This window comes from Leptosomus discolor, chromosome 9 (genome assembly GCF_034619465.1).
Source record: "Leptosomus discolor isolate bLepDis1 chromosome 9, bLepDis1.hap2, whole genome shotgun sequence".
In the NCBI taxonomy this organism is placed as follows: domain Eukaryota; kingdom Metazoa; phylum Chordata; class Aves; order Leptosomiformes; family Leptosomidae; genus Leptosomus; species Leptosomus discolor.
The window spans coordinates 20,959,734-20,973,542 of record NC_141399.1 but is presented as its reverse complement, the minus strand read 5'-3'; the positions used below and the strand labels follow the sequence as shown (position 1 = coordinate 20,973,542).

At 37.2% G+C, this 13,809-nt stretch overlaps 1 protein-coding gene across 1 annotated transcript in view; it reads right to left on the bottom strand.

Annotated features, from left to right (window-relative positions):
• Positions 1-13,809, bottom strand: part of IARS1 (isoleucyl-tRNA synthetase 1) — a 104,109-nt gene that overhangs the window by 66,972 nt on the left and 23,328 nt on the right. Inside the window, exons 9-12 of the mRNA XM_086470502.1 lie at positions 13,466-13,561; positions 8,499-8,621; positions 6,962-7,053; positions 2,234-2,332 (exon numbers count right to left, since the gene is read on the bottom strand). Of these exons, the coding sequence (XP_086326628.1) occupies positions 2,234-2,332; positions 6,962-7,053; positions 8,499-8,621; positions 13,466-13,561 (410 nt within the window). The remainder of the gene's footprint in view (positions 1-2,233; positions 2,333-6,961; positions 7,054-8,498; positions 8,622-13,465; positions 13,562-13,809) is intronic.

The following is a 13,809-nucleotide window of genomic DNA, read 5'->3' as shown; positions in this document are numbered from 1 at the left end:
TTACGTAACAAAAGCCATTGAGTATTCAAACTGGTAATTATGAAATCACATACTGGAAATATGTATTAATATTATTTTATCAATCATTTAGTGACAAAACAACTCTACTTGTAGCCATATTCGTGACAAAGATTCTCAAAATCTCTAAGACCATATTGTCTTGAGGGAATTCCCGAGGAATGAGTTTTCTCATCAATTACAGAATTATGTTGAGACTCAATAACTGCCTAAAGAATAAAGTTACTTTAATTCCAAGCATGCTGAATATTGCCAATTAATACAATCACCTGGTCTTCCCACTCAGACTTTGCAATGGCAGCTCTCACATGTGGTTCCGCTCGTACCTCCACTACTCAAAGCTTACAAAAAGCACCACTTAAAATCCATATATGTAGACGAGGTAAGTTTCAAACTGTTTACTAACTCTTACTAATGTCTCCTGATGAGTGGAGGTCACTTAGTTTTGATCTTCCAGAAGCAAAGCTTGAGGAAGAAACTGCTCTCTCAACCATACAAACATTCATTTCCTTAACAGGATCATTACATCTGCCTTCTATTCATGTGGAAGTTAAGTATGCAGGTCTACTGTCAGTCATCAAAACAGTAAACAGATCTTGAGAAAGCTAATTAAAGCCAAGAACAAACACTTTCACCCCCTCTCCAGCTTATTTTTCCCCAAAAGAACGATCACAGTATGTTCTGTTATGGAAAACAGAAAGCAACACTTACTAATCTATAAAATCTTCTTACATACCCAGACTAGGCATGTGCTTATTAACAAGCCAACACTGCAGCAATTTTGGACAGTTTGTATCATGGATCATTAACTTTTCCCACATATTTCAATATTTCCAGTGCCTGTACCACATAAGCAGTTATGCAAAAGCTGCTCATGGAGAATTTAATTGCTAACTACTGTCTATGAAAAAATGCAGTGTAAGCTGTAATTGTCCACTGAAAGTTGAGTCACCTTCTTTCACGTCACTTCAGTTACTGAGCAGAGGCATGCACTGGTGGAACCCCAACTCTCCTACAAGTCCTCACACAGAAAGACAGAACAACTGAAATGGCACATCGTAGAACTGAATGAGGATGTAACCTCCACATTTTCCCCATCTGGGCTCAACTTTCCAGGCACAAGTTAATTATGAGAGGTGGAGAAATAAAAATTAAGGTTATGGAGGTGGAGAAGATAGGGTCCTTTTGTTACTATCACACCATAAACCCATGGCTGACTCAAAATGGCTACAGTCACCAATAGTTCCCTCTTACGCTAATTCAACAGTACATTTTAATTATCTAAAACTTATCTGTTGTTTTCTACATAAATTTCACACCAATATTTTTCACATTCCTATATACATATAAAGATTTAATTTTTGCCATTAGTAGAAAATTTTTATTTAAACCTCTGAAACTCAGTTTACTTAAAACTATTACCCAAGCTACAGCAGCAGGGTTGGGGTTTTTTCTGGGCATTTTGGGAGGAGGCTGGGTCAGTAGGAGGGTGTTGGGTTTTTTATTTCTGGTTGTTGGTGTTTTTTTTTTTTTCTTCAAATGCACATATGACAAAATCAACCTTATCTGCAATAAATAGATGAGAAGAAAAAAAAAAAACTTATCTAAAAATTAGTTCAATTTAGAACAATATATACCCAGAATTTAGCTGCCTAAATTCTTCTCTCTAACGGACCTTTTTGTGAGGCTTAACTGTGCACTTCCATGCTTCTACAGGGTGATTTTCCCTTGCAGTTTCTCTCATGCTAAATTGCTTAGGATTGTACAACATGATTTGAGGATGCTTTTAATGATCCTGTAATATATTTCACTGTAAGTTATTAGTAAATATTCAACTTTACTTACACCCCAAAATACATTTCTCACTGGAATTTTACACAAGCAAAGAATGCTTTCTCGACACAAGAAAGGAATAGTGCATGAACATGTTGAAGCACTGGGCTGATAGGCAACTAAGCAAGTTATTTCTGTTTATACCAGGAAGACTATCCCTTTGCTCTACCAGTTTGAGGCACATTTACAAAACCTGAGATAAAACATTATTTAAAAATGGTTACCAGCCCCATTCCAGCTCAGAAAGACAGAATGAAAATACAAAGTTCAGTTAGCATACTAACAGTGAAACAGAGCTTAGCAGAGTTCCAGCACACACACACGCACCCCTACACACCCAGTTCTGGGCAAAGAGAAAAAGAAACCCTGTACAAGACATTACCAGTAGCATTGGGCATTATTCTCCAGTAGCTTCTCCACCATGTTCTCCACTCTTACAAACCAGCTTGGCACAGCTTTGTATATCAACGGAGTATCTGACCTGTAGAGGTAAGGTGATGGGGAGGGAAGAAAAAAAAAACAAACAAACAAACACATTTTCAGTGCTACATTATTTATAAAGTACTCTTTAAAACGTATTTTTGCACACAACAGTCCCCTTCCCACAGACTGAATGCATTGTTCCTGAAATATTATCAGTTAGAAAGGTTGGGTTTTGTTTTGGTTTTTTTTTAAATTACAGACTGTTACACTTATGTGAGCTACTATTTTAAAATCAAATCCTAAAAAATTTTTTTAAAGCCTTCAAATCCAGAAATTTAAGGAATCTGTATAGCAGAAGAAATTATGAGAGCATCTGAACATTAGTTGAATTCGAAATTTATGTTCCTACATAGTACAATATGAACTTCAGTAACTATTAAAATGAGTCACATTTAAGTCTTCCATGTGAGCTCATTCTGTACCTTTTTGTATGTGCCTATCAACCTGAAGATCCAGAAAACATTATGCTATTTTTTTCACTATTTGCATTTAAAACAAATATAATAAATCATAAAAATGAAGTAACAGTCCCCAGGGTTAACCAGAAGAATGTCCCGTTCCAGGAGGAGAATGAAAGAGAGAGATCCAGATAAGCACATAGAAGTAAGAAGTTCTAAAGCCATCTTAATATATTCCTTACTTCAACATTCAGTGAAACATGGGATAGGAGCAGTTTCAGAATTCGGGATTGCTTAGAAATGGTAACACTATACAGCAGAGTGTACAGACTGATAAATTCCCTAAATTACGTAGGAAAATTAGTTATTGCTAAGAATCTGACTGCATTGTATCTCAACCTGGTCTCTTATTTATCAGTTCCATAACACAACTGCTTAAGGTCTTCATAGATTGTTCAAGCAGCATACATCCTTCTAAAGGACACCGTGATCAAATAGTGGGTAAAATCCATTAAGGACAGTTCATCCATCCCATCATTCCAGCCTGAAAAGGGAGACTGAGCCCCTAGGGATAGAACCTATCAGTACAGAGCAGCTTCAACAACACTGGGACAAGAAGCTCATTCTCCCTTAGTATCCATCCACCCCACAAAATGTTTCTTAAAATACTACTTTTGTTTAAGTTACTTTGCCTCAGAACTTGGAAATACACTTGCTCAACAACAATTCACAAGCAAAGACCCTGAGAAACTACTGTTACCTCCTACATCTAGTCATTATGGTGAACAACCCATCTTAAGAGTTTAATTAATTTTACTTCTATCCATAGCAAGGACTAATTTGAAATGCACAAACTATTGGAGATTATGACGTAAATCAAAATTGCTACTGTGGAAGCACTTCCTAAAGGCACACCTGCCTGACCAACAGAAGAAAAGAAAACCCACAGCAAAGGCTGTTCGACCTTAAAAACTGCACTCGCATTGCATAAAGCCCAGTAACAAAAACCACATCACTTCTATTAATACTACATTTCAGAAGATATTTCCTTTTAACTCAAAGCTATACATTTCAATCTGTATCTTTTAAGAGTATAATTTAAGGCAAACTATATGAGCTCAAAGTAATAATGTAGCAGTGTTCTAACTATTAAATGCACACATAATAAGCTAGGATGTTCTGCTTCTCCTTGTCCTAACAAGTCCCTAAAAAAGGAAACAGTTCAGTTAACTCCTCACACTGCAGAAAGATCACAATAAAAGAGAAAGTATTTTGCAAGCCACAAGGTACTCCAGAAGTATTTTAGTTTCACTGAGCATCTTGTTTCAGATGTGACAAAGAATGATGAATTGCCATCACATATAAGATCTTGAGTTACTTGAAACAACAAGAATAAAATCTGATAATAACAGTTTCCCACATAGTCTTAACATATTGCAAAAAGACTGCTGGGACAATAAACTAGCATCCAAGCTCTGTCAGGAGTAAGAAGCTGACAGATGGGGCTCACTGAAGACAAGCTTTAGTGCAAAAGTAGCTCCAGACCTGCTGTAGAATCAAATGAGAAATACTTATTACTGGGTTGTGCTTTCCATTGATACAAAACAAGGAAAACACCACCCAAACAGACCTTAAATCAGAGACTCGTGCTTACAAAATTCTTGCCTAAACATTCCTCTCTCTCAACTGTTTTATTCCCCTCCCTAATACATCCTTTAGAATTGTATCAGAGGAATCAAAGTCCCTAAGCAAACTGCTCGTTCCCTAGCAGTGTCACAAAATTAGCTTCTTTATACTTCAAAAGATAAAGATTGGAAAGATCATTCTCTGTGGACACTACACACTCCCAATAATTCTCTTGTACCTACTTTGGACTGCACAGATGTTTAAAAAAAATGTGATCTTATTCCCATTCCATTTTCTTGTAATTTAGGAAATAAATGACAGATAACTGACCACGTGCTATGAAAGATCCTTCTTGGCTTTGCTTTCACTGGCTTGAAAAAGACAAAGCTCCATAACCGTCAATGACAGAGCTTCCCAATAGAATGGCACGCAGTAGCTGTGATGGACACTTCAGCTGCCATGCTAGTTACCTTTTCCATTCCAGTTGCTAAAGTGCTACCTAGACCATACCAGCTCTCAATCTCACATGTGCATACAGCAGTTTTAACCAACGATCACCATCTTCAGCAATTCCAGTGAAGGGGAATTCTAACTCAAAACCATCCACTATGTACTTACCAAGTTGTTACTGTTCTCCCCTCTCAGTTTTTGAACTTTAGCTTACAGAAAATTACTACATATCACAACAAGAAAATGTAGGGAAGGATCCTAATTTGATGATACATAAAAAGGGGGAAAATAGCTCAACATAAGGAGGACTCAACAACTGCCTGGTTTCAGAGGAAAACATGAACAACAGTACCTTAAGTAGAAGAGTCTAATTTCAAAGGTTTCTTACATTAATCAAAATAATTTATAACTATGTTCAAAGTTAAGAACTACTCTTCTACTTTTAGTGTATTCCAATTATGGTCTGATTTGTGATGGCAGTGAAATGAGCTTGTCAAGTAGGATCCATTATTCTGTTCTTCCCACCAGGTAATTTGCTGCTAGGTGCTGCCTGCAACTTAGCAATCAACAAAAAATGTCAACAGAGTGGCAGGATTAGCTATGTTCCACAGAATCAGCATTTCTATATTACTGGTTTGTCTCAGAAGGACTTGACTGTACATTCCAATTGTTACATAAGAAAAACACAAGCGTTGCTTGGTTTTGAGCTGCCATTTTTCAAAAACCATCCCAAATCATCAAGGATGTAACACCTGAAGAATAACTCCCCTTCTTCCTCTAGGTAGCTGTTAGAAACAAACAAATCATGCTATTCAAGAGTAAGTAGAAGTTATTCTTGCCATAGATCAAAGATAAATGCACACTGCTAAAACACTTTACCTAGTGTTAAGCATTAAAGCCACACACAGAGAAAAGCTTTTATTACAGTTATTTCAGTACAGGTGCTGTACACATCAGATACGACTTAAAATGTTCAAGTCATTTCAGATACAAAATCAGATAATGGGGGTTTTTTTAATTGTGTCTTTACTTGTAATAAAACAATTTAATACAATATTCCTACTAAAAGATTACTGAAGCTTCTTTTTTAAATCTGATATTGTTCAGTGACTATTTTTCCCCCTCAATTTTGCAGTAGCAATTTTATACATTTAAAACCAGAGAGAACACTAATAAGAACATGCTTCATTTCTAGATTAAATTTGTCTAGCCTGTACTTCTTGTAACAAACTTCTTACGTTTGTTTACTATACTGAAGACCCAAGGAGACTTGCAGATGCGAGTCCTCCTGCAACCTCTGCTGAATTCCCAGTCTGACAAGGGAGACTTGTGACAGACCACTGTGCTGAACTCCCACCTGACACTCCAGAGCTAATCTCTAACTTCTGGTTGACAAAACCAAACATTTCTAACAAGTCCCCACAGACGACATAAACATGCCAACTGCTACTTCTGATCAGAGGCATCCAGTGCTTGGGAACTCCATTCAAGAATGACCGAGCAGAAAAGCATATTTATGTATTACACTTAGCACCCACTGCAGTGGATAAATGTTAACTTTGATTTTAATCAACAATACAGACATTTCCACATTACAAGCAACTGGGCTCTACCAGACTCCAAAGAAGTAATTTTACAGAGCTAAAAAGAAATAACAGCTATAATATAGCCATTTCACCCAACACATGGAAAGTTTGAGCACAAGCGTTTAAAGACATTCTGTGATACACTTATTTGAATACAACTCAAAGGGTACCAAAATATCCTTTTTCACCACTCAGTACTCAGCTGCTTAGAAAATAAGCTTTTTTTGACTTATTATAGGCATCTTCAAAAAGTACTTAGCAGTACTGCAAGCAACACTGAAGAATGAGAAATTCAAACTACAGACACACACATGTAAAATCACAATAGAAAAAAAATTTTCAGCACTACACTTAAATCCAACAGATTTATGGCAAAAAAAAAAATTAATTTACTTGACTACTAAACCAAAATTTAAGCTCTCCTAATTCAATGATCTTGACTCCTGTTACTTTTAGTCTTGTTAAAAAAAATGAAGTAGGTCAAGGGAGGGGAAAAAATGAGACAAACCTGAAGAACTACTCAGTTAGAACCCTCAATCTTAAAGCCATATGCACTTCTCTCCTTACCTCCAGCAGAAAGGATAGCTGTGCTTAAAACTACTGCTTTGAACCAGTCTGCCTTTCTCTTTCAGTAATTTAATGATGTTCTTATCTGCATCCTAAAAAGACAGAACAAAAAATTTTCCTTGGAACACAAATTTCACTATTTCAGTAAGCTACTACAGGATTTGTCTCCAACACCCAGATTAAGAAAACCCCTAGAAATAATCCAGTATTTACACACACAAAAAAATCCAGAAAGCTTCTATACATTTTATGCATTTACTGCAGAGGCACTGTAAAATACTACATTTGGGAAGTTATTTGCTCTCCAAATCCTGGTATACAGCATCAGTCCTTTTTTGCCCTTAACTCTGTTTCCACATATACACAACTGTGTTCAAACTTCAAAGTTTTCTGTAGCACCAATACAAGCCAGAGCTCATATTATTTAATAACTTAAAATTTCTATTGAGCTTTCCAATTTTGTGGCAGGAAGTCACATAGTGCTTCTTACATAATATTTAGACTTCACTACAACGCATTCTTCTAATGTGACTACAATTACAAGAGTTGAAGCCTCTTTCATAATACCTTACTAACTAAACAGAATTTACATTCTAAACTGGAAGTGAAAGTTATATATTAATAAACAAAGACAATCTACTAAACAAACAAGTGTCAACATGACATTAAGAAAAAAAATAAAGATTTATGATACAACAATATTCATAAACTAAGAATTCAGCATCATAAGAGCATTTTCCAAGAGCCTTAAGTTCAGATTCCCACCAGCAAACAGCTAAACATGTAGTCTCCAGTGTTCTTTTATTTAACACAAAGCAGGAAGGACTGATAGCTATTTGAGCTCAAATGCAGTACAAAAATTTTAAGTCTTTTTCAAATACATCGTGTTTACAGGAACATGCTTTTCTATCAAACTGCAGCAACAGGAGATTGACTAAAACTAATTTGCCGTCTTAGTACACAGAGTTAAAGAAGCACTCCTTTCTATGGATTTGTGCCTGAAGCAAACTGGAGTTCCTGTGTGCTCCTTTTACATACATTCTCTTGCGTCTATTGGCAAATAAATTCACATTGCAACACATCCCACAACTGTGGAAAATGACTGGATTTCTATCTTCTAACAAGTCACATTAGACTAACTGGCTGGTATGAACTTAATGATGACATCTGTGAATTCAGAAGTCATCCAGAGGTAAAGGAGGCCTCTGCACACTTGCCTAGAGACTGCATGCACAACGTTTCCAAGAGAAACATGAAAAAAAGTGAGACAGACTCTGCAGTAGATGCAAACAGGAGATACTCTCTGCCCTCTCACTACTAGATACACAGTATTACTTGTATTTCAAATTCTTTATTTTTCAGATATTGTAATAAACAATTGCAACATCATTGCAAATGATAAAATAAATTTTGATTTTTCCAGATGCCAAAGACACATTAAAGACAACTCCACTTAGGGAAAGAAAAGAACACTTCCACCATCTATAAAATTTGTATTGGAATAAAGTAGTAATTTACTTTCACCAGTACCACTAACCTTCACATACTGTCCAGCAAAGTCAGTCACTTCTGCTGTGAAGCAGCCTGACGCATCAACAGGACAAACAGGCATAGAATCTTTCTGAATGATATTAAAATCCATGCAGACTCTGTAATCATCCTACAAAAAAAGATAAGTGCCACGTTATAGAAACACAAAATACTGGATAAAATATCCATCCCCAAAAAAAAGAAATTAGATATTATATAGAAAATGTGATGACTGGACAAGAACAGCAAAATACTCAGCCTTCACTAATCCCAAATATGCATGGGAAAAGATCTATTTTATAGGATCATAGTTTTACTTCTCAGAGGAATGATCATTTCTTCAGAATATACATGTTTTCTCTCACCTAGTAGAGGGTATATGTTCTTCTGTGCATATACATGCATATCTGTACACACATACACACATTCAGTTAACAGCTTCAGGCTACTATTGCATAGTAAAGGAACTGACAACCACTGTGTCATGCTCTTATAATGGCCAGAGGCTTGGGTCTGTTTAGCACACAAGCCTGCATGGCATTTTTCAGAAGGCAGACTGTTTTGATCAATCCAATTCTAGAACTCCACATAAGAAATCAAATTTTCTGAATGTTTTAATGATCCAAAGCCTTTAAATCCATATTTCTCAATCTTTTTTGGCCCACACCAACACTACTGACCAAGAATCACGCATAGACAACATCACAGTTCATTTTCCTGGCCACTATCTGTTTAAACTTTTAATTTTGTGCAGCAGTAAGAAAAAAAAAATATTGAGAAAAAAAAGGGTCACTTCAGACTTTTCTGAACAGAAGTAAACTACAATGGTATCTTAGAAAAGACTAAAAATTATTAAGATAGAAAAATTCAGAATTTAATTTCAAGTCTGAAGTCAAAGTCAGTCCATACCTTAACCAATCACCACTCTACATGATGATTAAGACAAGAAAACATTATTGGGCATGGGAGGGGAAGGGAGAAGGGGACAGTTACAGATCAGTCACTCAGCACGTTCACAGAATCACTTAATTTTCCTGAAATAAAAAGGCCCTGTCAAAGCCTGCATCAAGTCAGGTTGCTTTAAGTCTTAGAGGTACCCCTATTGCTGCTGTGACAAAACAAGGGAAACCACAGACTTTAGAGACAAAATCTGAAGCTTTGTGTAGCATGAAACAGAACCCGCAGTGACCCTGCCTGCCAAAACTGGCAGTAGTTGAACTGTTACCCTGCTGACTGCTTAGAGCTCATTTACATTTGTAAAACACAGCAGCTATTTCATAGAAGTTACACTCTAAAGCAATTTGTCCACCTTATTGTATCAATGAGACCACACCAAAAGCAAGTGTGTAAATAAGCACTAAACAAGCCAGTGCTCCACCGCTAGCTGCATTCTCCTAGATAGAACTAACACAGACAAGTCAACTTTGGAGTGACAGAGCAGGGTTTCCAGATCCCTTCTGGGGTCCTCACCCTGTACCTCTAACCCCACCCACTAGCCCCTGTAGTTACCAGCTCCCTTGAGCCAGATCTGGCAGATATTGCCTGTCGATTCACAGTATATTTTACAATGATGAAACTCACCCACAGCAATAGTGAAGTTGGCTACTTCATGTACCAACGCATTACACAGAAACCAAAACCCACTTCAGCTACAGCACTCATTTACTCCAGACCATAGTCTCTTTCCATTCTCCAGCATCTGTGAACAGCCATCATGAATATTTAGCCTCCACTTGGTCAACAAGCTTCTTCAGTCAATCGATTAACTGAGGTAAGCCCATTCTCCGTTGACCTTTCATCAGCTATTATTGCTGAGATACAGCAAGCAGACTATAGCGTTTAAAAAGTAGGCCAGATGACAGAACTAACGTCAACTCTGATTTGGCAGTGAAATGTAAAAGGCTTTGAAGAAGCAGCCAGCAAAGACTACAAAGCTTGGCATGTTCACAACCTAGCTAAAACATACTAACAAACCTTCCACTTCGCAGGGCCTAGGCCAAGAGGTGGTCCAGTTCGATTTGCATCACTGATGCAGCCAGTGATATACAAAGGGCTTTGCTATTTTGGTTTTCTACAGTTAGTTCCTTTCTTTTGAAGAACTCAAACTTGAATATAAAAGCTTTCCAGACTGACCTGCCATTTGATTTAATGAAGATTTGATTCAGTAACCACAACCCAAGAATATATTCAGGCACATACAGAAATCCAAATGCTAAGCTCCACTGAAAAACTAAGACAAATTTCAGTTCTTTCCAGGATAGAAGTTATGGTGTTCACTTCTGTACCCCTGTCATGATTACATCTCTCAAAAGATTACAAATAGAAGTTGTAACGCACAAAATTAATTAAGAGAAGCTATTAAACAGCTCATTGTGAGAACTCAAAACTTTTCTATCTGAAATCTAAAAAAAAAAAAACCTAACCCAACAAAAATGTAAAGTCTAAAGGTTCACCTTCAGCATCTCTTAAAAATCAAGTATACTTTCACAATTTACTGAAAAGAAAGTGCCACAGTAACACAGCTATGAAATTTCTGTGACTCAGTCTAGCAGCAGGCACTAGAAGAATAGGGCTTTTATCCAAATTAAAACATTACTAAAGCTTTTTAAGTTGACTGTAGAGACACCTACATATGATTAAACGCCTGAGCAGCTGAATTTAGTATCATGTTAATCTGGAGATACAATGAGTTCACAGAGTTTTTAACAGAGGTTTGTCTTGTTCTGTGAACTTTAATTTTGATGTCTTTTGAATTGAAACAATGGAGTACTCTGATACTGTGTGGCAGCTTGTATTTGGCAAAAGCATCACACAAGACAATGAAACTACATATCCTGGAATGAAATTAAGGTGAACTTTTACTTTAAATTTTGTTGGAGAAGGATACATTTCTAAGACATCAGCAATACAGAATATGTATCAGTGAGCAGGGTTAAAACCCCCTTACTTTCTATCCTTATTTATCAAAGGGAATTCCTTATATTGAGGGGAAGGGATACAGACAAGATACAATGCTTCCTGTGAAGCACTGTGCTTTATTTCTACTCGTCTGACCCTTGCCTCCTGCTCCACTTACTCCTTTCCTACTTACCTTCAACACAACAGTAAAGGAAGTCACAGAGAAGCCAATTAATTAGGAAGACAGTCCTGCCTACAATCATGAGCTATCCTCCTTCTTTCATCTGAGCGTGTCTGAAGGCAAACATTTAAAGCCAATACATGTAACACTCAGTATTCCATACAGAGCCTACTGTACAATGATGAACTCCTGAATCTAAACCAGAACCCTTTGTGAGCCTTTCTGAACAAAAATAATCACTGATCTGTCAAAACTGAACAACGCGCATCCCAGAAGAGAAAGGTAGGAGCATTAAGTGCAACATGTACTATGCAATTTCCTTCTAAAGGTAGCATAGCCAGTTAACTCAGGTCTATGCATCATGCATTATGAAGTCAAGCTGCTCCTTAGCTAATGAGTGCAGAGTTTTGTGATGTTAGTGTACTTCTTCCTCACAAAAATATATTTTATGCATTTTTTTCTTTACAATGCATTTAACTGATACTCTCATGGGTTTAAAGATAATTGCTGACTTCCCAGGAGACAGAAGATTTTTTTCTTTTCACTCTGTGTTTCCACAAATCTCTGTAGGCTTATAACAAAAATAAATGAGAGCAGATAATCCTTGCTCTAACTGGCCAGTCCAGCTTTGCAACAAGCTGTTTCCAACAACTAAACTGTATTGTGCAAATACACAACACAACAATACAGCAGCCAAGGAAAGTTTCTTCCAGAGCTCCTTCTCTATTAGCAGCCTATTCCCTTCCTTTACTCCATCTCCTGCAGCAACAGCTCCTGACTCAAAACCAATCTGCTCCCTCACCTCTCAGTCAAGTTGCTGCAAGATTTAGCTATAGGGGAGTGTCTGAGGTGCAAGTAGTGTGACAGGCTTTAGACTCCTTAAGACACTTTACCAGTCACTATGAATTTCTTTATTAACTAACAACATACAGCCCAGTCTAATTTTCTTTATTCACAGCTATATTAAGCTGGGACATCTTTTCATATCGATGTTCATCTTGACAAGGGAAACACCATCATAATGAAGGCACACTTCAGGAAAATGCAGGGGGGAAAAAAAAAGGCAGAAAACGATGGGGTATTTCACCTGAATACAAAGAGGCGTGTTACTAATGCCAACAGTGTCTGGAAATGATACTAGAGCTCATGGTCCAGGGATTGCTAATTGCTGGGCATTGGCAGCTCTATCACAAGTTTTTTGAGGGCATCTTTCTATAATGGCTGAGGACAGGACAGTACACAAAAAGGATAATGAGTCTGAACAAGTGCGTTTAATTCATGTGTCTAAAAACTGAAATGATTAAATCCATGAAAAATCATCCTTCAGAAGAATAGACTGAGGGAAAGGACAATAAAGACAGAAAAAAGAATGGAGTGCAACAAAATCCTTCCACTCCAAGAGATAAAGTCTCAGTACAAAAGCAGTCAAAGCATTACTTTGTTTTCTAAAAGCCCAACAATAATGAAACTGAAATGCTGAAGAGGGGCAGTGTGCTGAGCAGAACTGCTGTTACCATCCAAAATTATCACTTAGCAAAGCCAGTTTTGACTATCAGTGCAACAGATCTTTTCTTCTTGAAGCTGTAAATTTAGACTTTGAGAAAAGCTAAGATCAACAACACTCAGGAGATACAGCGGTGAGTTCACTCCATATACTACAATAACCAAATCAAGGGACACCTAAAATCTGCAGTCTAGCACAGAAAGGGCACTAGACTCTAGCGAGTGCAGGAACTCAGACTACAATGGTACACTGCATTCTTACATTTTTAAGTAGCAAGTGGGAGGATTGTTTAGTATCACAGTCACCTTGACAGACAGTCCCCAGGAGCTGGAAAGCCAAGTAACATGCGCTGGAACAAAATTAACATTACAGATATGTAGTTCATACTCACAGCACCAAAATAGGGGGCCTGATGTACAACACCTGTGCCTTCCTCCTCCTTCACATAACTGTCTACTACCACAGTAAAGGCACCTTTGTCTTTGCACTGTAACACAAAAATGTATTTTTCATACATATATATATACAGCAAAACAGAATTCTTAAGAACACGGAAGAGCCACTAGCCAGCAGCAAGAGTAAAGAACTGCACCAAAAATAAGTGACACTGTAAAAATGTGGCATTCCCAACATTATTTCATCATTTCCCATAACTAAGATGCCCAGGGCATATACTTCATTTAAACAGTGTCAAATGTGATTAAATCTAAGACCTCTCCAGAAGGCCTCAGTCAA